The sequence below is a fragment of the Aplidium turbinatum genome, chromosome 7, assembly GCF_918807975.1.
Source record: "Aplidium turbinatum chromosome 7, kaAplTurb1.1, whole genome shotgun sequence".
Taxonomy (NCBI): domain Eukaryota; kingdom Metazoa; phylum Chordata; class Ascidiacea; order Aplousobranchia; family Polyclinidae; genus Aplidium; species Aplidium turbinatum.
The window spans coordinates 8,276,441-8,300,675 of record NC_137478.1 but is presented as its reverse complement, the minus strand read 5'-3'; the positions used below and the strand labels follow the sequence as shown (position 1 = coordinate 8,300,675).

The 24,235-nt window shown below is 38.3% G+C and overlaps 1 protein-coding gene across 1 annotated transcript; it reads left to right on the top strand.

Moving 5' to 3' along the window:
- Positions 1-227: 227 nt before the first annotated feature.
- Positions 228-18,257, top strand: LOC145774314 (uncharacterized). Its single transcript, XM_082585529.1, has 18 exons — positions 228-446; positions 2,160-2,244; positions 2,628-2,650; positions 4,735-4,869; positions 5,464-5,579; positions 5,692-5,995; positions 6,132-6,207; positions 6,521-6,599; positions 7,374-7,487; positions 9,267-9,393; positions 11,258-11,517; positions 12,047-12,147; positions 12,893-13,012; positions 14,051-14,140; positions 14,515-14,654; positions 14,829-15,027; positions 15,236-16,243; positions 16,444-18,257. The coding sequence occupies exons 1-18, from the start codon at positions 324-326 to the stop codon at positions 16,818-16,820; spliced, it is 3,477 nt and encodes a 1,158-aa protein (XP_082441655.1). The 5' UTR covers positions 228-323; the 3' UTR covers positions 16,821-18,257.
- Positions 18,258-24,235: the final 5,978 nt, after the last annotated feature.

The following is a 24,235-nucleotide window of genomic DNA, read 5'->3' as shown; positions in this document are numbered from 1 at the left end:
GAAGGCGTCATTAGATTTTCAAAAACTCGCCGAATAGGACACTTGCCGAAAAAGGCTCTCGCCGAATAGGGAACTTGCCGAATCGGACTCGTCGAATAGTAGCAGACCCTTGTAAACAGTGGTGGATTTCCAGAAGATTAGCTTCCGGAACGTTAGTTTTTTACTTTCCAAATGAATGTGTTTCATTTGATGATTTTTAATCTGTTCTTGTATTTCAGAAATGAAAACACTTCAATGCAATTTAACATTTCAGATTTGATATTGTAAATGTAATACAATTATTGTTGATTGTTCTTTTGAATTTTTTGCCACTAGTTTACACTATGGAGAGCTACACAGGCCAGAATACACCTGGCAAAACATACATCATTGTTGTCAACAACGATGGAGACACAAATATTTTGAATTTGTCTTATGATTTCAGTTGGCAGGATGTTTCTGTGATGGTAAGTCTATTGATTTAGTGGTCTATTATAATTCACACTGTTGTCAATGTTCCTATAATAGTCAGATTGTAAAAATGCTTGTTGGGATTTTTCAACTGCAAATGAATTCTAACCAAGTTCATTAACTTTCTATTTTTATTTTATTTCAATGATTGGTTGCTTTCTCAATTTCTATCTAGTGTAACAGCTGTGTGAACTTTTCATGCTTGAGGGCATTTTTCACACTTAACTTTTCCAGCTACCTTCGTTTTGATATTATTGTTGACAAATTTTGCTTTTTACAAGTTTTTAGTGCATAAGACCCGTTCATATTATTTGCATGTTGATTATACCAGATACAAGCCTCTGCTTATTCAGTATTGACTTTGGCATAATTTGAAATCAATTCTTTTGACTGATTAAGATGTGAATTGTGAATGTAATCAGTCTGCTGCTATTCGGAGAATCCAATTTGGAGAAAGCCTTTTTTGGAGATTTTGAAAATCTCATTGCCATATCTGTTTATTAAAAATAATTAACTTATCATAGAGGTTAATCAAATAAAGTCTCGGTGAAAAAATAAAAACAGTGTTTCGTGATTAACAATAGAGTGTCATCAAATGAAGTTTAAGCGAAAATGTCTCAACTAAATTTGCTAGATATCACTATAGCCTATATTCCCAAGGTAGCAGCTTATTTACATTTACCTTGCTGGAATAATAACTTTCTCGTTTGCATGGGTATGGTAAACACAGAAACCGCCTACCCAAATGGAGTCTGCTTCTATTCGGTGAGTCCGATTCGGTGAGTCTGATTCGGTGAGTTCCTAACCCCTAACCCTAAAACGGCAATGATAATTAGGCTACGGTACCCAATAATTAAAAAAAAAATTGAAAAAATCCCCCGTTAAGGGATCGGACTCACCGAATCGTACTCACCGAATCGTACTCACCGAATCGGACTCACCGAAACGGGCCATTCTGACCCAAATGATCCCTATAAATTGTCTAAATATATAAACAAAAGTCGTCGCTGGATTTAAGAAATCATTGAATCAGTATTCTCTGAAACGGCTGTTTCCAAACTAGGATTTTTCTGAATCGGCTTTGCCGAATCAAATTCTCCTAAACGGTCCATTCTGGAAAGTAATCCACCATTTCTATTGCTAATCATAAATGTATAGGCCTGGTCTGCATTTTGTTGAAGCTGCAAAACGTTGTGGACTGTAGTGGGCTAGTGGTATTGGATTGTTTCTGGCAGGTCTCTAAGCTCTCATTGGCTGTTAAATGGCCTTCGAAACTACCGCGCCGGTAGGACATGTTTGGTCGCGGACTTCCGTAAGCCGATTGTTGAAGTTGAAATCTCACACGCCGCCAAGAAATATTGCTGATAAAAGTTTTGCAACAAGTCTGAGTGTCAATCTACAAAAAATCAATGACTAGCTCTGCACTACTAGGCAAGCACTGTATCGAAGCAGTGCATTTTACAACTGCAAATATGTTTCAGGGCCTTGTTTACGTTGTTTTTACATGAGTAAATGCTAAAATATGATACTAACGCGTTTTTAAAAACAGAAATTTTTAACGGATTTTTTTGGGCTGGGCTGCTGGAAATCAGCATTTGGTCGCTAGGAATTTCCGATAGGCCATGCTTGCTCGCGGAAAAATTAAGGAGCTTAGAGGCTTGTTTTGTGTATTTTGTTCATTTTCACAGAAACAACATTTGTGTTTTCAGCTTCAAGTTAAATTTGACTATAAAGATATCCCAAGTTTTACTTATACTGACCAAGAAGAAGATACTATAATATTAGACAGTCAAGGTAATTATATTCTAATTGCAGTAAGACAACATATTAAATGCTAATGCTCAGGACATTAAATTTGTAGGACTGTAAAACATATGTGTGCATTTTGGTTACCTGGAAACACTGTATCTCAACTTGAGATAACTGTCTATGGTAGTCTTAATCACCTATTGTATATGAACATAGCTTGCTCACAGACCATCTGCAAACATAATTATATAATGAGTCCATTTGAATTAAGATACTGAAGAAGCCGCCTTTATGGTGGCAAAATCTTTATCAATAAATTATACAGATTTCCGAACCTAACTGATTTTGTTTACTACTTATTTTCATGTATAAACTTTCATTGTATGTTTTTTAAAACAAAACTTACAAACTTTGTTTTTGGGTTGCAGAAGCATTTGAAGAAGCCTTGAAGGTAAGCATTGAATGTTGTGCTTGCAAAAGTGTATTTTGCTACACTGGTCAAAAATGATGAAGAAAATATTTGCGTTGTTGCTGTCTTGTGTCTATGAGTCATATTACCAATAGTGCCATTGAAAAGTGTCATGTGATATGGCTGCCTGTCTTGTTGACCATATCTGCGTTGGTACTGTACTTATGTGTCATCACTTCCACCAACATAAAATGATTAGGGGATTTCCCTGTAGGTTAAAGCGATTGTGGTACAGTACTACAACAAATGCACTGACGCTTTCTACATGGTGAACAGACAACCTTTGGATTTTTTTTCATTTTACTGTATGATTATTATTTATTAATTAATCATATTGAATTAAGGACCTTCTGATGATCCCCCTTTTAAGGTGAAACAGGCTGTAGAGGTTTTAGAGATTAATAACTATATTAATTTGATGTAATTTGCTCTGCTTGGCTTTTTGCTTGGCATTGAGCACTTTTTGTAATACCGTATTGATTGATTGTATTTATGTTGAATGTTACTTATATATACGCCTTTTAATATGCTAAATATCTTGCTAAACTTTCTAAAATTTAAGTCTAATTGTAAAATCTAAAATGAGCCCAAGAGAAGCCATCATCCAACTCCGTCGCGTAGGGAAAACCAACTTTGAGATCATTAAGCTCTTAAAAGTTGCCAAATCCACCATTTACCATGTTATGAATAGATTTAAGGAACTTGGTACATCTGAATATCGTCCTAGAAGTGGAAGACCTCACATTGCTCGAACAAAGATCGAAAGTGGTAAAGGCTGAGAATGTGAGAAGAAACCCAAACAGATTCATCCGTCAAATGGCCAAAGACATGAATGTTAGTAACACTTCATTGAGAACCATTGTGGAAAAGGATCTTCAGTTGTCTCCTTACCAGCTGAGAAAACTATAGCTCCTTACACCTCTTCAAAAGCAAAAGAGACTTGAAAGAGCACAGATTCTTAGAGAACTGAAGACAGGCGTGGCAGGGCAAGAGATCATGTTTTAAGACGAAAAGCTCTTCACAATTGAAGCTCAGTTCAAAAATCAGAATGATAGAATTTATGCAAAGTCTTCAGCAGATATTAAAGATTCTGTGAGAACAGTTTACCGCCTTCTGGAGCAAGGAAATGTGGCCTCCCTGATTGCCTGATTTGAATTCCATGTACTTTTGAGTGTGGTCGTTATTGGAGGCAAAGACTTGTTCCGTTGCTCACCCAAGTGTTGATGCTCCGAAGCAATCACTCAGGACTGCGGAAATGGGCCAAAATACCCCAGGATGAGCTAAGTGCCTTGAACGAAAACTTCCGATAAAGAATTGAGAGAGTTATCCATGTGAAGGGCGGCTACTTTGTAAATTAATAAATTTATTTCTAGTAGCCTATTGTAAGCTTTCATTGTGATACTTTTTGATAAAATTTTATATAATTTTTATTAATAAATTGTTCGTAAGTTGGTCCAAGGACTTTCTGTTCACCCTGCGTTGTGCGTATAAAACCAAAGCCTCTTTGGTGAGGATAAAGCAGAATATAAATGTTTTTACAGGTTTTTATTTTGATACTATACTTACTATATCTTGTAATGCTTTGTACAAAGACTTGGCAATGTACTTCGTGAGAACGTTTGAAACAAAATGTGCAAAATAACAGTTATGAACTGGATTATACTAGTTGCTGTAATCATAAAAAAATAATGTGTTGTCAGTGTGCACGCCAATTAAGTATGTATATATATAGGTTTTCACTTTAGTAGACAAAATCATAATTTTAATTTGGAATGTTTCCAATACGATGCTTTAGGCCCTGTCTTATGTTCAGGTTAAAATGTTTCTGTGACCGTGTTATCTAGTTTTGTTTTCTTTGGTAAAACTAAGCATATGGCATTGCAGCATAAGCTAGCTACCTTGCTAAACGAATGCACGTCAGCCAATTGAGAATGAGGATATTTCAATACATATGGTGAACTGGGAGTTCTGTTGTTCTCAGTTATAGTTTCATTTCGTTTATGTTACTAATTTTTAATGTGCAACCAAAGGATAATACATGAAACAATAAAATGATCCTTCTACAGGTTGCTAGACAAAACAGTGATGTACTACATGTACAAATGCAAAAGAGAACACCCCCCGTTATCCCACCCCGAAAGTCTCAGTCCAGTTCATCGGGTTCAAGTAGAAGTGCTGCGAGAACAACACCACATATTGAGGTGTGTTGACTGTTGACGTTGTGCTTTTTACATGGCGTTTCCGGGTGTTTGATGTGTACTTTATGGAAATACGAAAGTTCTTGCACATTTACAAAATGTCGTGATATTTTTTTGCTATTAATAGAGGTAGAAGGAAAACTGTCTTTGCGAAAACTTTAAAACTCATCAAAGCAACACTTTTCACTTGTGTAAACATATAAATTCTAAAAGAGGATTCTGTTTGACAGACAAAATATACTTGTGAAACCATGCATGTGTGCGGCGAAGTCTCTGCAGCGAAGTCAATTTATAGATTGTGTTACTTTCTCATATTGCTTTAATTAAAGTTATTTTATGAAAGGTTCGGTAACTAACTAACTATCGTCTGTCTTTAATTCTAAAGCTATATAGATTCTTTCAATTTTTTAAATCAGGAGATTTAATCATCAAGTTTACCATAATTATTGAACCACGTCATATGTAAAAAAAAGTTGGGCATATATACTTTTTCTATTGTTCAAACAGTCAGGTGACTGTAACTCATCAAACATTGACCAATGTGTTGATGTAACCCTGGTGTAACTGGTTGGCTAATAACATATTAATGATTTTCAGCTTGCAAGAGCTGCAGTTGCTGATGTTACTGATTGGGCTAGCAGAGCAGTGAGGTCAGCTTTTAATTCCGAAAGTCTACGATTTGGTGAAGCCGACGAATCCGCCGAGATCAGCATGTAAGAGATTGTGTGATTCTAACCACTACTTACTTTTCTAGATCACAGTCAGACAAGTTGTACGTTGTCAAAGCGGTTTAAATTTGATAGTTTATTTCTGTGTGCTCTTTAGGCAATCTGTTTCGGCCTCCACTGAATCTTTGGTAGACGATAACCCCGATCACCCTAAAGAAGTCCCACAGATGCCGGCCAAGACAGATTCTAGTAGACCACCCAAAGATGGTAAACTCCGCAAAATTACGACTAAAGAGATCGCTGGCACCTCAGCAAGCGGAAATCCTTCTTCGTCACCATCAAAAGAACAGAATTCGAGCACAGAAATTTCAAGCCAATCTCCGTCTCAGCAGCAGCAAGCATCAGAAGAGACCCAAACAAACTTAACAAGTCGTGATGAGATTTTACATAAAATTAAAGAGGTATCGTACATATATTTAATATTTTCAAGTATACCGGTTACTTATTGTACCGGTACTTATTATCAGAGCTGAAAGGTTATAACGTTTAATGTATTGCATCACAAAATATAACTGTCATATCATTTCTTTTCAACAGGAGGTTCGAATGGCAATATCACAAGAATTGTCTGTATTTAGAAGTGAACTGCGTGAAAGTGTCTTACAAAATCCAGGCAAGTAAGCTTTCGGTAGATTTTAACAAAGTATAAAATCTCCCACATGGCCAGCATTACGTCAAACCACCCGATGCACGTCTGCCTTGGCAGCCTTCACGTCGCCATAAAATCGCTTACCATGTATGGCATTCTGCACTCTGTGTCAATTCAACACAAGAGATTGTTCCTGTCAAAGCGAAAGCCTTCTCTTCTGTTTGGTACAATTATTTCAGTTTCTGGTCTTTCGTTTGTTAATTTTTTTCAGCTGTTTTTTCGCGTAGGTTTTAACTTTATTAACAAAGTTGAATTTCAAATTTGTTTGTCCATCCAGAGCAGAGAATGTGCCGATCAACCGCGGACTTGACACTTGAAGGACCAAGAACTCCGAAACAAATCAAGAATGAAATAAAGTACGTTTTCCTCAACTATATTTGTCTTTGAAATAAATTTCTAAGTAATGCAAAGAAATTTATTCTCACACGAGTCAGTTCAATCATATATTGCTAAAATCAATTTCGATCAGCTAGAAGCTAGATCATCTTCAGTTAAGCTAAGCTTATTCAAAGAATATAAAATAGAAATAGATTCTATTTGAATAAGCTTAGCTTAACTGAAGATGATCTAGCTTCTAGCTGATCGAAATCGATTTTAGCAATATATGATTGAACTGACTCGTGTGAGAATAAATTTCTTTGCATTACAAGACATGTAACCGAGTCGTTCATATCAAGCATTGTTGTGGGTTTGACACCTGTCAGAAGATACTTTATTTTCTTGAAATTTCTAAGTATCGTTATTTAGATCTGATTGAGTTATCTTTCCGCAATGATAGCAAAATCATGTTAAATTAACAAAGCTATCTGAAGCCGACAAAATGGAGGTCATCGTAGGATGACTACCCGCACAGCAACACCCGTCGTTTTACATTGATTCAAAGTCTGCAGACGTTGAATCAATGTACAAATGACGGATTTCGCTATCTGTGTAGTGATGGTTAGCCATGCTTCTAAAGACTAACAAATTCATTTGCATTGATAACGGCCAGTTTTAATAGTTTTCTTTTGAATCTTTTCATACGACGAAAAGGTATCAATGATTTTACGTGTCAAGAGATTTTTAAGCCTAAATAATTGAAGTTACAGTTTTTAAGGTAAGTAGTAGCATTTAAAGAATTCATTGTTTAGGTCACTTCGGGAAGAAATGAAAGCAGCAAGGGAGCTCAAAAAGTTAAATCAGCAAGCCAGAGTCACATCACCAACCGACTTGATGATGACTGGAAGTTCACCCCAGCAAGCAAGGTATAAACTTTTGAAAACTTTGCATTAGAATTGGACTTGTGGTTGAATGGGTATTTTTTTAATATTGCTCTGCAGCGAGATTAGAAAAGTGAAAAATTTGTCTAGTCTCTAGATAATGTTGTCGATGGTGTTTTCCCAACGTTTGAACGATTTCGTGAGGTCATGTGACGTTATATATTTGTTTTCTCACTATTGCGTCACGTGGCTATGACGCGTCACCACTTGAGCTATTACATTTATAATTGTATATTGCGCAATAATTTCATATTACAATTGATGGTGAGATGTTATTTCTTAAAGAAGTTGTTCTCGTCTTGTCTTTGATAATAATCAGTTAAATTGTAAGATAATTTATCTGGCTGAATTTTGGCTAGAGTATTGGGATAAAAGTTACAGAATAAATATTTTATGTTGAAAACTTGATATTGGAGCTTGACTGCACCCTATCCATTTTAAAGTAAATAAATGACAATATTATTGTATTCAACTATTCATCCACTGCCTTGCCGATATAATGCGAGTAGTTGTCGCGTCAAGTGATTGTCGCGTAAATCAGCAGGCAAACATCCATCGTGTTAAAATTTGTAGAATAACTTTTTTAAAATAACTTTGTATTAAAGTAAGGATGAGTGAATTTTTTTGTTTTGTGTGCCTCATGCTGAAAAAGTTTTAGAACCACTCGTCCACTCCACTACTTTAATGGCTCACTACTGCGTTTCACAATAATTAATTATGCTAACAATCAGTGCATTAAAAACATGAAACATCTTCATACATGTTTACTGTTGACCAATGTATTGAAGAAGTATTCTATTTGTTTCCTCCTCTGCAATTCAAAATATATGGCTCTTATATATGATGTATGGTTCAGCTGTATATTTTGCATTGATTAAACGTCTGCAGACGATGAATCAATGCAAAAAGGACAGATTTACTGATTGAGTTGAAGTATGCCTTCGTTTTAATAAATGAAACGTTGACCACATCAAACTAATGTATACTGTATTAAATTTTAGCATGTGTGAGAGGCATCGCCTTCCAGCAGCCATGTATCTCTAGTCCTGTTATTGTTGTGGCTGTTGTGGTGTGTTTGTCGGTTGTCACGTATGTCTTTTCCTACATAGTTTCTGCTGACGTTATGTCACGCCACCGTGACGGTTGTTATCACAGCAGACTGGCAGAGTTTGCAGCAAGGGCTGGTTGTTTTTTTACCAATGCAATTTTTGCAGGTAAAATCTGCCTAAAATTGCATCCCCTGTGGATTTTTAAACAAACAAATTATGCACACATACAGACGTCATTTCATTTTTGTGCAAAACCATAAGATGCAAGGTTTATATGTATCAATATCTCTTTGATATAATATAGTATTCGTGTCTTTAATATAATATTGTATCTAATGCTTTCTGACATTCTTAACATCAATGTTAATATTTTGTTTCTGTTAATGATATGCTTACGATTGCACATGTTTTAGGTTATTGTAGTCGTAGTGAAAAATAACTACAGTAGGTATCAGCTTCTTTTTTCCCTTGTTTCAATTTTAATTTTCCACCGGGGCTCGTGTTGTTGAAGTTGGCTATGTGCAACTTGAGCGAACGTCACAGAGCGTCATTGCGACCACTCAGGCGGAACGAGGTGCCAGAATTGCAGCGTTGGCCACAAAAGTGTTGGTGTGTGACCTATGCTGGCGGCTTTTGAAGAATTTTGTTTGTCTTTTCAAATTTTGTGTTGTTGCATGAAATATTTTCCGTTAGCTTTTGCATTGTTCTGTTTCAGAAAATATTCTGCAACCCTCATATGCGAGAATCTAACGAACGAAAATTGCGTCTTGGCTGGTCAGCAATTTGTCAAATATTGGGTTCTCAAAAACGAAGGAACGGCCAAATGGAACCACATAGTAGAGGTGCGCAGTCCCATTGCTAATTACTGATGTTACCATATGGCATTGTTTCATCAGCGTCGAATATTGAAGACCTGTGTAAACAAATATAATAGCCTACATAACCTGACATTTCAGATGTTGTTTACTGTCAGCACATATTTTGTTGTACCTTAGATGAAAATACAACATTCAAAGATGTTGATCTTACGTCAAAGATTTCTTTTCAACGTATACTCGATCTTGGGCTTGCTTTTTGTAAATGCCATCTTATTAACATTAGGTTAATAATTAATTTATGAAAAAGATTTTTCGTTCCGTACGGGTATAAATTGTATTTGCTGTCTAGTTTCTATCAAGGCTGAGCAATTGAATGTTTTGTTTTTAAAAGAAACCAACCAGTTAAATGTTGATTATGTTGTATTGGAACATCTAACAGCTTTTAAGATTCAAATTAAACCAGGAAATTGACAACTGAAGAGAGTCGTCAGTTTGACAAAAATTTCCCCGAAGGAATTACATTAAACACCAAGGCTTGAAGTCAAACTTTGTGGTTACGCCCCAATTGTTGCTTCGTGACGTGTTGTATTGCAAAATTATACGCTTGAATTGCTTTTAAAACCATGGAGTCTAATCTCATAGCCGAACTTCCATTGATAGCTGTTAGTTTTGAACAAGCCTAAATTTCCTTTGGTATGAACAGTCGTTTTGCCATCAATTTTGCGAACCTGGGTTTAGTATTCATTCGAAAAAATACGGCCTTGTTTTTCAAGGCCAAAGTGCCAAATCCAGGCAAAAAGTTTCTTTTTTTACATTTACTTTTTAATTCTTTTTTCGTCATAGTTGCGCTGTCTGAACCACTGGAGTGTGACCAAACTTTGTATCGTGCTTGAAGCTATTTTAATATTTTTATTTTAACCTGAAGGAAATTTTTACTTTATTTTCACTTGATAATTTTGGTCTGTTGGAGTTTTAATATACATAATACATCTTTTTTAGTCACACATCTCAGTTAGTATGCAGTGGAAAAAACAATTTTCACTAATTTGGATATTTTATTTTTTTGTTTGGTCGTCAACAGATAAAGAAAACTTTACCCCGTCTTGTAGTAAAACACGGCTACAAACGCTACAAAATGTCCCCCAGCAAGTGAAAACCCACAGGGGAAGTACATGGAACTACCGGCTATAGTTGTGTGTTGGCATAATTGTATGGGTTTAATATCCGAAATGCGTTAGTAGATTTCTTGATTTTACGATCAATGTGAATTTTAAAACTCTTATTTTAAGTGGGCTTCGTTTGAGTCTCGTGCAAAATTGCCAAATTCTTGTAGCTTAAAGTTGATTTGCCCATGCTGGACGTTTAGTAGCATTGCATCTATATTCTATATGTAGAATTGAAACAAACTTAGAATTAGAACAACGACAAAAGACTTTCCATGGACTGTTTACGTTCAACACAGCATAATGGATATATTTGACAATTGGTGGCTGTATTGTGAGGTGCCAAGTGACTGCTGAACTACTGCTGAGTTTCTTTGCTACAAGAATAGGCTTTCTGCTGTACTCGTTGACAACTGGTTGCTTTAACTGAAACATTTTGACTTTCTGCTGCGTGGCGAAATGGTGAGATCGTCCGACCGACATCCGAGGACCACGGTTCGGCACCCGTGAAAAGCAGCGGATATATCTCGGCAAAGCAGTTGCCAGACAGCAAATCATTCGTTCTTTACATTGATTCAACGTCTCGATCTGCAGACGTACTCACCTGGCTTTTGACAGACAAAGCTGTTACGAATACATGCATTTATTTGCTGCTTCACACGGTAAAATTATGCATCAATCTGATGTTATGGATCACAAAATACAATTTTCTATTTCTCATCCAGCTGAAGCTTCTCGAAGAAACTCCTGAAAAGCGGCTCGAGATGAACGCTTCTCTCGAACAGGAGCCGAAAGAAGAGTCCGTATCGGTCAAAGAGAACAGACCTCTTCACGACTTTGGTCCAGAAGACAATTGTGCTCCTGTCCCGCCAACAGAATCTAACTGCGTAGCTGTCATTGCTGTCAGTCATACTGCCCCCGACTTTCCCTGCACATACGCATCTGCATGGAGATTGTCACACAATGGAAAATTGTTTGGTCCAAGGTAAAAGCTTTATCTCATACTCAAGCTAAACAATCATTGCTGTTGTTTATCTCAATTTTACTTTTTATCACGCAAACTTTTCATCATCTATCGACATTGTAGCGACATTGCGATTCGCCTATCACACTACCTTGTTGGCAATACCCTAATCGCTGCAGAGAACATTCTGGAATAAAATTTATGTTCGTTGTAAATAATTCTGGTCAACAGCGAAGTTCCATCAGAGGTGAAACGTATTTCTAACGCTAATTTTAAAAAAGCTTTCCTGTTTTATGAGCACATTTTTAATAGGGTATATTTACATTTTTGGTTTGACTTTGTCGCAAAACATTCGGCAACATATATTATTTCATTAGTTTTCGTTTCAAAGCATTATTACAGAACGTTATAGCTCCCAGTCCCATAACATTTGAAAAATCCGTCGTGCTTGAAAAAAACGAATGCCGATTCAAAATCAGCCCAAAAAGTTTATCGTTGATTAAAAAATTTAGAAAACGTTGCAGCGTAATTTTGTTCTTAAATTTGACAGGATCTGCTGCAGTGTGTATGTAAACACTCGTGAACAGTTTCACAGAGATGACCAGCCGTCCATGAGCATGTTGTCCTCAATCGCATCATCCCACACTGCAGGTATGACAGCTTTTCATAACAATCCCAAACACCAAAATCTGCCATTTTTACATTGATTCAACGTCTACAGATGGTTTTTGCTGTTTGGGATCTTCCGCGTCGTGCCTCAATGTTAAGCTGGGCCTTTAAATCTACAGTTTAGATCCGGGAAGTTCTGACATCTTAAATATTCAGACATATTTGAAAGCGAAGTTTTCGAATCAGAAAATCACGTGATCGTGACGTTGCTTATCAGAAAATCACGTGATCGTGACGTTGCTTGTTTGGCATAAATCGAATCGCTATTTTGTGTTAAAAACACGGTGTTTTTTCCATCCCTCAAAGCAGTGCAAGTTGTAGTTTTTAAACGTGAAAGTTATCTCAGTAGAGCAATTATTACCGCACGTATATGGCATAATGTACTTATATATCAGGTGACTTTGATTGTTTCAAAGAGGGTAAAGTGTTTTTGTTGTTTTAGTCATCGAGACTTTGTATGTGTCGAGACTTTGTATACATTGTGACATGTATGTGTTAAAGTGTCATGCAGTGGTGAAAGTTAAAAACGCACTGTAGTTTCTTTTTCAGCTTGCAGAAATAGTTTCTTCGCATTAGTTTAAATGATTTCAGAGAAGTTTCATCATAATTGTTTGTGCAAAACGTCTCGGCAATCACGTGGCATCATGTGGTGATCCCGTGATTGCGTGACTTAAATTCTACGACTCATTAAGGCCACTTAATTTATTTCACACTGTTCATCTTCCAGAGTATTCTTTGGAGTCTAGCCAGTTCCCATCAAGCACACATCCAGCTCATGGAGAGGTCATGGAGACGCAGGAACGTACACCAGCAAGCGCACGATCGCCTGAAACAACAACCACACCGGGTGAGACTTAAGCTTGGTAGCTCCATCATGTTGCTTCTCAAACCTGTATGCAATTCCACTCTTTAGTCTTGGGCTGAGAAGTATCTAAGCCAGGAGTTCTTATATTTTTTAGACTGTTCCCCCCTTGACGTCACCTGTAATAATTTATGCCCCCCTTTTCTCTTTTAAAACATAAATCAAAGTCATACTGTACTACATAAATTTTACATATTTGGATTTTAAAACAAACCAAGTGTATTTTTTATTTTCCATCATACATAAACCAATAGATAAAGTGGATCAAAATCTACTTTTCCTCGCATTAATGAGAAGGATGTAGCAGCTTTCTTGAAGCCAGCAGTTTAATTCGCGGCTTAGTTAAAGACAATGCGCATCGCATGTCAGGTTCACACTTCACAGTGGTTTGTTCCGATCTTGTGTCTTCACACTTGCAAATGCAGAAAAAACCTTTCACTCAAAATGACGTCAGAAACAACTATTGATACCGAACAATGGGATAATCTACAACCTCAAGAGTCAAGAATAGGTGCTGAGGATACATGTCAAAACTAGATCACCGTTTATAATCGTGACACACCGTGAGGTGTTACCAACATTTCCGTTCACGAGTTGCACAATGTAGTAGCATACTAGTGCAACAGCCTATCATGTTCCCGCCCCTTTTGGAGAATGTACTCACTACTCAATCTTCTAGATTTGTTGTCTGTCACAGGACAATATTTCTGTGTAAAAATCACTTGAGTTTTTGTGTTTAAGTGCTGTATGTTTTCAAGCTTCCGTGCAGCAGATGAATGAAAAGAAATACCAACTTATCGTAGAGCTACTTCACCATAAACTAACTAAATGTTATGTTTTCATATATTAATACAATGATGATCTCTTTATAGAGCCGTAGCCAGCTCTCACTGGTGTGTTGAGTGTAATATATCACATAAATCCATGATCTTTAAATGTTGAATCGATAATTTGTAGGTTAAAAGTTTTTAATTTCATTTTTTTTAACAAAACAAATAATCAAACTTGCGCATTTGTTACCAGATTTTAAAGCAGAATCGAGCGTTGATTCAAGTCAAGTCCACGACACACCTACACTACGCTCAAGTGTAGCAACGGAAGAGCAACAAGCTGGTATGTGCATTGACCCATTAACTTGGTCTACTTAATCAGTCCTTTTTACATTCAGACGTTGAATCAATGTAAAAAATGACTGATTTTCTGGGTCGTCGTCATGTGAACTTCTGGGGCCGAGGGTTTATCCGAAGTTGCATCAACTAAGCTTTTCACCATTTTGGCAAAATACGAGTTTAATTGTCATTTTACAGAAAGATCGCTTACATTCTCATTGTATAATTGCCATATCAAACTCATACCATATCGTACGCCATATTTTGTAAGTTTTATTTTGATTTCCTTTTTTTAGGCTTAACTAATAAAACAAAAACAAACACTGAAAACATTCCTACACAACGATAAATTAATACGTTTTTTTTTTCAAACGATAGAAGACAGCAGTGAAGAAGATGACCTTTACCAGTTGGAACAACCTCAATCCCATGATACTGTGGAGAGAGACAGCTTTGAAGAAGCGATCACTGGTTTCACGTCACTCGATGTCGATGACGAAGAGAATCTCGTAGATCACGTGAGTACCAAATCGTCCTAATCTTACCGCATGAAAGCTTTGAAGGATTGCTATCTAAAATAGAAAATTAAACCTATATACAGCAATTTCAACAACCTGTCTTACTGTTTAGTATTTCATGATGAGGAGTATTTGAGTGCTCAACTAAGTCATGAACCTTTGGATTGTTTTTAGGTTGCAAGACAAGAAGAAGACACGAGCATGTCTGAAGCGGAAGAAGTAATCTCCAACACTTCGAGTCAAGAGAAGAGACAGCAGGAATTGGATGCTGACGACAGCAGCAGCATGATGAGCGACTTTGAAGTCATTCCTCTTCCTGGATGCTTTGACACCACAAAACCTTTGGCTGAATTTGAGAGTCCTGTGGATATAGGTGAGAAAAAGTAATTTTTATAATGGAACTTTTTTAAAAAGTTTTTACACTTTTTGAATGACGAAAGGACAATTATTGGCTAACAATTAGTCAAGGTCAACGTATTATTACATATCTTCTGTGACTGTGGTACGCTATGTTAATTTCATACAAACTCATATAATTTTCACGACGAAATCGTTTTAACGTTCTTGCAATTTTTGGTTAGACGAAGAAAACTCAAGCAGCCTCCAATCAAACTCAACTCTGATAGAAGAAGAGCACGTCCTATCCATGGAAGACAGTGAACTAAATCGCGAAACCAGCGAAGAAGAAAAAGATGCAAGCAGGAACAATGAGGACGATATGAACAGGAGAAAACTTGTCGAAGTACTCAATGAGAGACAAAGAAATGAATCCGAAGCCGACAAAAAGTCCCCCCTGGTCAAGGAAGAGAATTCAAAACCACTTGAAGATATCGCGAACCCTTCAATTTTGACCCAATCGTCTGTTGCCCAGCTGGTGGCGCCATGTCCCATCCCAGTGCCACAATCTGTCATTGATCTTGACAAACCTTTTTCCCCCCAGACCCCTCTTTCTGTGCCCCAGTCCGTTCTCGATATGGACAAGCCCTGTCCAGTCTCAGAATACACTGAAGGTTACAACAAACCACCCATTCCGCTCCCTAGAGGAGTACTTGATGCAAACAAACCATGGGTTAAAGAGAACCCCAAAAAGAGTCTGCAAGCACACAGTGCTGCAAACTTTCAGCTACCAAGCACGACGATCCCTGATCCAAATAGCGCACAAGCCCCCCAACCACGTATCGCAACAGCCCCTCAACCACATAGCGCACAATCCCCCCAACCACGTATCGCAACAGCTCCCCAACCACCTAGCGCACAAGCCCCCCAACCACGTATCGCAACAGCCCCTCAACCACATAGCGCACAAGCCCCCCAACCACGTAACGCAACAGCTCCCCAACCACGTAGCGCACAACCCCCCCAACCACGTATCGCGACAGCCCCTCAACCACATAGCGCAACAGCCCCCCAACCACGTAGCGCAACAGTTCCCAAATCACGTAGCGCAACAGCCCCTCAACCAAGAAGCGTGACAGCCCCTCAACCATGCAGCACGACGATCCCTCAGCCACGCAGTGGGGAAATTCCTCAACCGTTGACTCACTCTTCAGAACGAGCATGGGATGCCAGATTGTCGTTGGAAAGCTCAAGTAAGAAATATTTTTGTTTATCGTCATCCAAATTCTGTTTGTTCCCCTCTAGTGGGGTAGCCAATTCGTTCCTTGCAGCGATTACTTTCACCACTTTTCTCCATCTCATTCTGTTCCGTATCTTCCTCCTTCAGTCCGTCCTAAGTTGGTCTATTGATATTGATCAACTTGCGTTATCACATAACTTTTTTGATTTTCAGCTTCATTCCATCACCGTAATGAGGAAATCGATGCGCCACATATTTACTACCCTCCTGCTGATGAAACAGAAGAATACACTCTAGCCCCCGAGCCTGCCGACCTCCAAGTCGGCTTTCCATCCAGCCCTGCCTACCCCTCTCAACAGCAACCATCTACACCCCCAACAACCCATGACGGCCTCCCTTTTACCCCAGGTCCTATGGAACAACTCATCGACATGGGTTTCTGTGACATCGACATGAACAAGGATCTCCTCGCCGCTTTCCAGGGGGACCTCGCTCGGGTCATTAACGCTCTTGTCTATAAGGGAGGCGACGACAACACCAACTCCCTCTCTTTGGGCGGCAATAGAGATGACGGCAGCTACGTAGCTTGAGATCTTTTTGCTAAGCTCAACTGCTTGTAAATTGTTATTAATCCAGTACGTCCCAGCCACTAGAAGTTGCCTTTTTTTACATCGTGTCAAAGTAGCCAGACAATGTAAAAATGTAACTTTTGCCGGCTGGGCTAACAAAGCAACATGTAGTAAAGAGTAGTTTTATTTGCTATTGGTAATCTGAATTCAGTGTGACTGCGGTTGCCAAATGAAATCATGTTGACAGCACTTGATTTAAGTTACATCATGATATGGTTTAATTGACGTTGTTACAATGCGCTTTTGTAAATATGTTTATAGATATGGCCACTGTCCATAATGCAATTGACCTTGTTTCTGTGGTTAGTAGCTTTTTACATTGATTCAACGTTTGCAGACGTTGAGTCAATGTAAAAAGCGACTGATTTGCTGTCTGGCGAGCCTGCCACACTTTGTCATCTGTGACGGACTTTGTCATTTGTCATCTGTGATGGCACGTGTGACGGAGTGGTTGTTTTCTTTTGAAATTCCTTTTGTTTTAAAATTGCTGTCTTTAAACCTTTTTCACAACAAACCAGAACCAGCTTAGTATCTCAACATTAATTTCTTGGCTGGTGGAACACAGTAGTTGAAAAATGTTCTTGGTGTTTTGGTTTGCATTGGTCTTCACTACCATGGAATCAACCGATGCGGTTTAGTTTGATGTTATGTTACTTTTTTAATGACGTTATGTTGTAAAAACTTTGCACCGATATTTGACGAGTGTGATTGTAAAAATGCTTTTTAATGTATTCTTGTTTAGCTCTGAAGTGAGACAAAAATGATTTGACTGCGGAGATTGATTGAGTTTACAAAACAGAGTTTGAAAATTTTCGAAATCAGTTTTTCTTGTCTAGAAGTTTATTTGTTTTGGATCATTAAATTGTGTGCATTTTCCTTCAATAGTTTTTGTGTCCTTTCAGTTTTTCACTGCTTTTGTAAGATTGTAAGAGCTTGTGCATGGTGACTTGATTCTGATTGTTACCCCGCGGAATTCATTAAATTCCCAGTAACTTTTGTGTGCAAACCATGTGGTCCAGATAGCGGATCAATCAAATGGAAATATATCAATTAAACCGCCTTTTTCCTACACTACACCATTCAGCCGTTTTAATTGCTTCTAATAAATGCAGCTTGTGCATATTGCTTCAGAAATCTACGAGATCACTTCAGTGGCACTCCCCCACAGCGAAATCCATTATTTTTACATTCAACGTTTGCAAACGTTGAATCAATGTAAAAATGACGGATTTTGTTGCCTGGGTCTGTCTCAAATTTTTTTTAAATGTATGGTTTTGTGATGGCTCCTACATATGGTGACTGGAATTGTACAGTATCTTTATTCTCGCACTTTAGCAAGCATTGTGTTCATGCTATGATAATAAAGAGTATAATCCTTGCATTGTTGTTAAAACGAAATTGAAGAAAGTCCATCTTCGCGTTGAAATTCACACATATCAAGTGACTTACCAAGACTTGTGTGAGCAACGACTGGTTAGCCACGTTTCTGTAGAGACAGGGGCGCGGGAAGTAGGGGTGCTCAAGGGGCTGCAGCCCCCCCTGGAATTTTCAATATTTGCTTCAGCCCCCTTAGAAAATTCTTACAATTTAAGGTACATAACATGTTTTTAGAAAAAATTTCGAACAATAATTGCTACGAGGAATCGAGTTCCTGTTACGTGCAGTCGCGCTCATCATTCGCGAGAAAGAGTCGTCAATCACAGGGAGCACCTCACGGTAGCGGTACTAGCGTAGCGACCCTCCCTACTAACACGGTGGTCCATCGTTTATTGGACATCATTCTGCAATGTTTTCATTTCACGCGTACTGCTGAACAATACAATAATACATGATATTGCTTTGTCATATCTGACCGACATGACAGAAGATAGTGCAATGGGAGGAGACGCACTTGCAAACATATTTGGCTTGGTAAAACAAGCACGCACGATGCGGTTTTATTTTGCGATTACCTGCAGCGGCGAAGTTTTTCGGCCTGCAGAAGCCGTTGCAAGACAGCTCCAAAGCAAGAAAATCTCTGTTACTTCAGCTTTGGAATCAATACCATTCTCCGCGAACGGATCAAAAATCTCAGAAAAGATGAATCCGTTTCTAAGCTTATGAAAGTAGCGAACGTCTTTGCGTCTGTCAATTTCAGTTGGTTAGCGCGTGACTTCTGGAACGAAGAAACTTCAAAATTAAGCGGCGCTGGTTCGACTCTCGGGGTGTGCGCTTGAGCAACGCACGTTAAGGATTGCTCTCTATTCAGCGACATATCTAATGGATGGAATAATTCCCCGGCAACATGACTTTAACTATCGGAAACTTCACTCTGTCAATCTCGGTGACCGGGCCTGCATCAGTGATCCAAAGCCTCTACAAGTAAGTTATGCGAAACTGCCAGGATTAAGCTCTGCAAGAAGCTTTCCCAGTCTGAGGATAAAGATTCAATCATCCTAAAGACGCCAAAGGATCCCCGAGTGATCAAAACTCGATTTCGTAACACAGAAGAATCGGATGCTTTGTCGTCTGCGGGAGAAGGGCGTGGAAACGGCAATAATGCCTACATCGAAGCGCTTGATTTGGTTCAAGCTGAGCTTGATCGAAAATTCGACCAGGCGGATCTGCTTACAGCAGCCAACAGATAGAAGGCCCTTCTGAGCCGTGCAAACGATGAGGAAAGATCTGATACTGAGATCAGCTTACTGAGACTTTTCTTGCAGTCTAGCCTACTCTTGAATGTTCTCGGAAGATATGTCACCCATAAGCTTAGTAGTTGTCGCAGTGGCAACTTTAGCTTCGAACGAATATTTTGTGATGCTTACCACTACTTTGCCAAATAATGACTAATTGAGTACTCACGTAAAGTATCAGCTATCTTGAGATGAGCCTGCTATTTTATTTTATTACATTTTACTCTGATTATTTGTTAATATATGGCGCTGTTAAAACAAAATAAATTGACTTGACTTGACCGATGCCATCAGAAAAGATCGCCTACAAACGGAACTTACTTTGCTCAGCGATGTTGTACGTGGAAAAACCGCAAATCCGTTCAAAAGGTTGCTGAGATATTATCGCAACAAAACCCTTAAACACTATCCCGTATCTTTTCAAAGAAACGCGAATATTCGTGGAGCTCTGCCTTTGCCTCCCAGTTTCAGCTGCATCATCAGAACGTTCTTTTTCTGCTCTAGACGCCTGAAAACGTGGTTGAGAAGCTCAATGACACAAAAAAGACTTACTCATCTTGCGTTGATGCATGTCCACCAAAACATTTTGGACACTGTCGATGTCAAAGAACTCATGACACAGTTCATAGAGAAAACACCTGAGCGAAAATCAATCTTCGGAAGCGTGTGAAAGCTCATTTCCATAAACCGTCGGTTTCATATCACTTTTCAATTTGTTCGTTTGCGTTTTAATTTCCTAAACAGCAGCTTTGTTGTTGCCGTTCTTCACTTGTTATTAACCCTCCCACATAAGGGGGGTCTGGGGGGCTTCGCCCCCCAGAAGCTGACAACACTACGGCAGCTTCAGCCTCCCCCCCTAGAGAAAAATAGTTCCCGCGCCATTGTGTAGAGACGTTATTTTTAACGTAAAGTATCTGCCAAAACTGATTAAAAAATGTGTCTAATCTACCTTTAACTTGAAACTTAGTCAATGACCTTCTTACGTTGAGTTTGTAAGTGATCAGAATTAGCCGGACAGCGTTTTTTGATCAGCTCAGTTATCGCTCACTGAACTCTATATTCAACCAGTTGCAATAGTTCAGGCATGCACGAAATAACAATTTAAAGTTTTCGTTTAATGAACGCTCAAGCATATCTACTGAAGCGATTAATTGCGTAAATCCCTTGATCATTCCCAATATTTAACTGCGTGGTAAAAATTTTCGCATTACGGTACTGCGTTATGTCACCAGATTGAAATTGGCAGTCTGAAAGCAACTGTTCAAATTGAGCATGAATAGCTCCTGACAGCCGAGACACAATGCAACGGACATTGGTAGTTGGTTTAGTTTTGAAACTTTATCCTCGGACTGACAAAGCCTTGGTAGGTTGGTTATTCATGATAGTTGCGCATACTTGTGGAGCAGTGACGATCGGTGAGGGAAAGCAAGGAAAGCAGTGCTTACCTGAGCGAAAACTATGCAAAATATAATGACTGAATTTTAGGTTTAACTTCTTATTATTTTTATCAAGTCTATTTTAACTTGAAAATTACTGTGTTCGTGACTAGAATTACTCGTAACGCTTGTGAGTAGTCTAAGTCCTCACCAAACCGCATGTTTTGCCTATAAATGCCAATTAACGCAAACGCTTTTGTCAGAAACCATCACTGAAGCTCCAGGGAAATCAACTTTCAAAGTTGCTTTCCCAGGTTCAAAAATGTCAAAAAACGCCTTCGTTTTATCCAATCATCAATCGTTTTGCAAAACGTCACTAGCTGCTTAGCCAATCAGATGTGTTATGGTTATGGTACGGTTAGTTGTGCTTTCCCAGTGACGTCATGCGTATCTCATAGCGGCTGCTTTTGGTTTCAGACGAAAGGAATACAACCTCTACGCATGAGTGATTTGCGCGCTTGTAACTATAGGCTACTGAGTACGCTGAAAATAAAGCTGGTTCTCTTACCAAAAAAAACATAGATTCTACAATAAAACATGCAATTCCAAAGGGTACATTAACCAACCAGTAGGCTACTGAAACAGCACAAGTGTTTTTTTAAATTCTTTTGGGTCAATAGACTGACATCACAAGTTCAGAGCAAATTTACTTGTGTTCTTCAAGAATGGACTAGCTTAATAGACCGATCCATCGCCTAGCAACGCTCAGCCAATCAGAGCAAGCTATCTTTCCAAGCCCACTATCTAGCATTGCTTTTATGCAGCTTCCATCACATTTATGCTGTGATTTTTTAGAAGTAGAATTTTCTTCTGCGGTACTTGCAAGGTTTGACAGCAAATACCTATTTGAGATGTCTTAAAAAACTTAAAATCGTAAATCTGCTGCAAATAGTGCTTTCTAAGACACAGTTTAACTGGGTTGTTAGAGCCATGCAGTGTTATCAATGGTTTGAATAGTTGATCATATTTTTATAGAAGAAGTTATATAGCCTGGATGGTGTGCTGTGCTGCAACTGCTACGTTGTTTGTTTGATTTGTTACAATTCACTGGAGTGAAAAATTAATCTATAGGCCAAATTTTTTAAATGAAACCCACTTCTTAGCCTGCAAAGAGTCAAAAGTGGCTGATTTTCCAAAGATAATTTCAAACATTTTTCTTTGCATTCTTTGTATTTAATGGCACTTGTGGCATTTTGCATCAAAAAATCAAACAGGGTTTTAAATTGCACGTGACTTAAACCAGTATAATATGCAAACAATTTACTAACAGGAGAATTTAAAATGGATCTTGCACTAATGAATGACCCTTCTTGCAATTGTAGCAAAAGAAGAGATTGCGAAATGCGATTCATGTTGCATTTTTAGAGCACAAAGTTCTTCTTTCAAAGCTTGATTTTCAGTTATCAGCTTACATGATGCATTATTGCATTGCATAATAATGATGCAATGAACAGTGAATGAGATGACTATGTACTATGTAGGCTACAAAAGAAGCAAAAAAGTATTTCAAAAGCACAAAACATTAGCCTAGTAGGTTATAATTATCCATGACATCTCATTTAGTCATTTTGCAATGGGTTGGGCTATGGTTTATTTCTTGATTTGTATGAATTAATTAGGCTATTGGTAGCTTACGGTAGACTACTAGGCTACCATTGGTATTATATGTTTCAGTTCATTTTTTTTTTATCTTATGCAACCATTGAATTTAAACAACCATAGTTTACAGGCTATGCTATTCATTGCAGAATCATGCAAGCTGATAACTGAAAATCAAGCTTTGAAAGAAGAACTTTGTGCTCTAAAAATGCAATATGAATCACAATCTCTTCTTTTGCTACAATTGCAAGAAGGGTCATTTTTTAGTGTAAGATCCATTTTAAATTCTCCTGTTAGTGAATTGTTTGCATATTGGGCCTATACTAGTTTAAGTCACGTGCAATTTAAAACCCTGTTTGATTTTTTGATGTAAAATGACACAAGTGCCATTAAATACAAAGAATGCAAAGAAAAATGTTTGAAATTGTCTTTGGAAAATCAGCCACTTTTGACTCTTTGCAGGCTAAGAAGTGGGTTTCATTTAAAAGATTTGGCCTATAGATTAATTTTTCACTCCAGTGAATTGTAACAAATCAAACAAACAACGTAGCAGTTGCAGCACAGCGCACCATCCAGGCTATATAACTTCTTCTATAAAAATATGATCAACTATTCAAACCATTGATAACACTGCATGGCTCTAACAACCCAGTTAAACTGTGTCTTAGAAAGCACTATTTGCAGCAGATTTACGATTTTAAGTTTTTGAAGACATCTCAAATAGGTATTTGCTGTCAAACCTTGCAAGTACCGCAGAAGAAAATTCTACTTCTAAAAAATCACAACATAAATGTGATGGAAACTGCATAAAAGCAATGCTAGATAGTGGGCTTGGAAAGATAGCTTGCTCTCCTTCGCTCTGATTGGCTGAGCGTTGCTAGGCGATGGATCGGTCTATTTATAGGCTAAATTTGCTCTTTACTAGTGCACCAGTCCAATGCATGTCTTAAATGCTTACAGATGACATTGACAATAAGTTTTTGTGCTCAGTCTAAAAACGCAGCCAACATTCTAGACTAGTCCCAGTTTGATTGATTGATTAAATCTTTATCCTCGGACTGGGAAAGTCCGAAGATTTTGTTTTGGAAATGCTCTCAGAGCGCACCAAATCGGAAGAGTTTTTCAAAATTTTCTGGGGGAGGCCCCCCAGACCCCGCGCTGGAAGTGTTGCCTTCGGCAACACGCCTTCGGGCTTCGCCCGACGGTTACGCCCTTCGTGCCTACTACCTTGCTGCAGCATATTTCCAAGTTGCTTTCCCAATGATTTAAGCCACCGAACGTCACTGTTGTGGAGGCTATTCATGAGTTTGCAGGGCCGATTTCCGAGATAGACAGAGTGAATTTTTTCCGATTGTTGAAGTGTTGTTGACGGGGAATTATTCACTAGGTGCCGCTGAACGGACAGCAGTCCTGAGATGCGTTGCTCAAGCGTGCACCCAGAGAGTTGAACCAACGCGCGTGATCTTGAGCCGGGCGCGTAACAATAGAGCTAACTGGGCGGTAATTTTTGGATGGCCATGCTTTAAGGGTGTCTTGATATTGCTTGGCTGGCGATTTATATTCTATTATTATTTACCACAGCTCACTTGTGATAATCGGCATTTTCTGCACTGGCGTTGATCAAGACTATTAGCGTACAAAAAGTCTCTGACAAAAGTGGTTAGTTGGT

Bases quoted from the DNA above. Each gene is read 5' to 3' on its own strand.
- LOC145774314 (XM_082585529.1), top strand. From the start codon at position 324: ATGGAGAGCTACACAGGCCAGAATACACCTGGCAAAACATACATCATT. The intron at 447-2,159 runs GTAAGTCTATTG...TTGTGTTTTCAG, and splicing joins GGCAGGATGTTTCTGTGATG to CTTCAAGTTAAATTTGACTA. The intron at 4,870-5,463 runs GTGTGTTGACTG...AATGATTTTCAG, and splicing joins GAACAACACCACATATTGAG to CTTGCAAGAGCTGCAGTTGC.